The sequence below is a fragment of the Myotis davidii genome, unplaced genomic scaffold (assembly GCF_000327345.1).
Source record: "Myotis davidii unplaced genomic scaffold, ASM32734v1 scaffold60, whole genome shotgun sequence".
Lineage (NCBI taxonomy): Eukaryota > Metazoa > Chordata > Mammalia > Chiroptera > Vespertilionidae > Myotis > Myotis davidii.
Genome location: NW_006293007.1, coordinates 2,178,054 through 2,181,112, shown reverse-complemented (window position 1 = coordinate 2,181,112; position 3,059 = coordinate 2,178,054). Strand labels below are relative to the sequence as shown.

Sequence of the window (3,059 nt, the reverse complement as noted above, 5' to 3'; positions counted from 1 at the left end):
CGCGGGCGGGCTTACAGGTCGGTCTGGTCGGCGGCGCGCCGGAGCTCTGCCTCCCGGAGCCTTCGGAAGACCGGGGCGTCCAGGGTCCAGTGAGGGTAAGCTCTTTTCTGCGAAGTCTTCCTTGTCCCCAGAGCTACTGAACCAGGACCTGAGCCCGGGTCTGGCCCCGCAGGGACGGGACGGCTCCTTCCCACTCCCCATCCCTGCTCCCTCCCTCCTCCCCGCACACGGATCGGGTGTGACAGCAGCACGACAGGGAAGCTGGCCGCAAAGAGAATGCAAACTTTGCTGTTGGCTGTTTATTCTGGTTTTGTATTTTAAGATTTTTTTATTGATTTTGAACGAGAGAGAGAGAGAGAGAGAGAGAGAGAGAGAGACTGGAGGCACAGAGCACCTGATTCCTACCCAGCGCTGGCCTCCGACGTCACGCTTCCTCCGGACCGTGTCACATCACCGTGTGTCGCAGCACTCACCCCAGGGCCCACCACACGGTCTTAAGTCCCGTCCCCACGGAGCTGCGATAGAACAGAGCCCCCTCTCCAGGCTTGCGAGCCCCGGGTGTGAAACGCGAGTCAGCTGGCTCCACCGGACTTCCCTCTGTCTCCAGGGGTCCTGGCCCCTTGCATAAGAAAGCCCCCCCCCCCCCAGCTAGCTTTAATCAGATGTTTTCTGCTGCGTGTGGAGGAGCAGTTAGACCAGGGCAGGGCCAGCGGGTGGGCTCGGGGCCTCTGTTCAGCCTGGCCCTGCTCAGATCGGGCCGGCCAGGCACCGAAGTGGGTCCTTTGCCTCCCATTCCAGGATTCAAAGCAACTACATGTCGCTGCAGCGGATCAACCGGGAGCTGGAGCAGAAGCTGTACCGCATGGTGAGGGCCACCCCCGATGCCCACTGCCCACAGCACCCTCGTCCCTGGGCCCCCAGCTCTGGCAGGGCACTGCCAGCCTCGCTGTCATCCCCTCGCCCAGGCAGACGCTGGGTCACACGCCTTATTTCCTGACACACAAACGCCTCGCTGGGGCTGGGGCTGGGCCTGTCCCCCCCCTTTGTGCACTGAATGGAGGGTGCCCTCAGGAAGGGGAGGCGCAGGGTTCAGACCCCTTGAGCTCCAGTGGCAGGTGTGAGCGCCTGACCTGCAGGGGTGTAGGCAGGGGGTGGGGGAGGGCTTGACAGGACAGGGACCTCAGCTCAGCGTCAGCCAGAGACGGAGACGCAGGCCCTGAGTGAGCCAGAGACAGGTTCGCTCCCCAGCTGTGCCTCTCATGGGACCGGTCCCTCGGACTGTGGCCCCAGGGGGCCTCGACCCTCCTGGACACACACACACACACACACACACACACACACACACACGTCTGCAGTAACCTTGGCAGTGCCGCCTTGCTCTGAGGACTTTCCTCTCTGTCTAGTTTGGGTACAAGGTTCTTCGGTTTTGGGAAATCAGAAATGGGTGTTCGGCACCTGCCTGCCTTCCAGGTGCTGTCAGAGCCGTGGCCGTGGCGGGGCTGGCTCTGCCTGGCGCCCTGGACAAGGGCCCCTGCCTTTCTGAGCCCTGGCTTCCCAGTCTGTTGGATGAGATAGGTCAGGCTCCTTGCTGGGCGCAAGGCATCCTCGCTCAGTCCTCGCCCCAGGTCCCCAGGCGGCCGGGCCTTGCTCTCCTGTGTCCAGATGAGAAACTGGGGCTCAGGGAGGCAGGCTTGCCCGATGCCATCTGGCTCGTCAGTGGCGGAGTAGGATTTGAACCTGGGGCGGTCTGTGCACTTACCCCTGCACTCCGGGGCCCTCCAACACCTGGTCGTTAGGGGCTGCAAGAGGGCACACAAGAGGCCTAAGGGAACAAGGGGGCGTGAGCCCCAGGCCTTGGCTGACCACTGACCGCCTCCGTCCACTGCCCTCCCCCTGCTCAAGGGCAAGCACTACGACGAGGAGAAGCGAGCTCTGAGCCACGAGATCGTCGCTCTCAACAACCACCTGCTGGAGGCCAAGATGACCATCGACAAGCTGGCCGAGGACAACGTGAGTGTCAGGCTGTTCTGGCCCCCAGGGGCCCAGGCTCGGGTTTGAGGGGCAGGCACAGGGCTCACGGGCAGGTGGGCAGGCCTCCAGGAATGGCTGGGCAGCCGGGAAGGCAGGGCTGCCTCACCAGACACACTGCCAGGGGCAGAGACAGGAACACTGGGCCATAGTTTCTCATTCAAGTCAGGGCTTCCCGACTCCAGGGTTAGGGCATGGCAATTCTCAGTGGGCACACGGCCACATGCCCACCCATGGGGACTCCCCAGGAGATGGGCCTGGCCGCCCTCCATGGATCCCTGGCCGCGGACCAGGCATCCACTAATTAGCATCTGCTCCTCGACAGACCCTCCTGAGCTGAGAATATTGTGTGAACGACACAGGCAAAAAATTCCCTCCCCACGTGAGTGTACATCTGAGTGGGGAAGACAGGCGACAAACAAGAGAAACGCAGACGCTGTAGTGTGTTAGAAGTGCTAAATGCTGCTGAAAAAATTCAAGCAGGCACGGGGCTGGGGAGCTGCCCGTCGCAGGGTTAGCAGATTACAATAGGATGCTTGTGGAAGAGGCTGCTGGAGCCCAGACCAGAAGGGGCGAGGGAGCTCGCCGGGTGGCTGGTTGGAAGAAGAGCAGAGAGACCAGAGTGGGCTCCTCGTGGGGGAGGACCAGGGTCTGAGGTCAGAAAGATAATGGGAGGTCACATCATACAGGCTCTATAGGGACCCGGGTTTTATTCTGAGTGACATAGGGAGCCACTGAAGGTTCTTGAGCAGAGGAGTCACCTGAGTGGATGTCCCGCTTTTACTGAGAACACACTGTAGGGATGGGGGTGGGAGCAGGGAGAGCAAGGAGGGGGCTATGGTAACAATCCAGGCGCAGGCTGTGGAGGCGTGGCCGGGAAGGCGGCCGGAAAGGTGGCCCGGAGGTGGGCAGAAGGGCTTGGTTCTGGGTCCGCTTTGAAGACGGGAAGAAGCAACGGGATTGACAGAGACCTCGGATGTGGTGTGAAAGGAGATGGGTCCTGTCATTTCCTGCTTCGGGGGAGGGGGGCA

At 61.8% G+C, this 3,059-nt stretch overlaps 1 protein-coding gene across 1 annotated transcript in view; it reads left to right on the top strand.

Annotated features, from left to right (window-relative positions):
• Window positions 1–3,059, top strand: part of BEGAIN (brain enriched guanylate kinase associated) — an 8,561-nt gene that overhangs the window by 929 nt on the left and 4,573 nt on the right. The window contains 2 exon segments of the mRNA XM_006766632.2: window positions 752–865; window positions 1,903–2,010. Coding sequence (XP_006766695.1) covers window positions 752–865; window positions 1,903–2,010 — 222 coding nt within the window.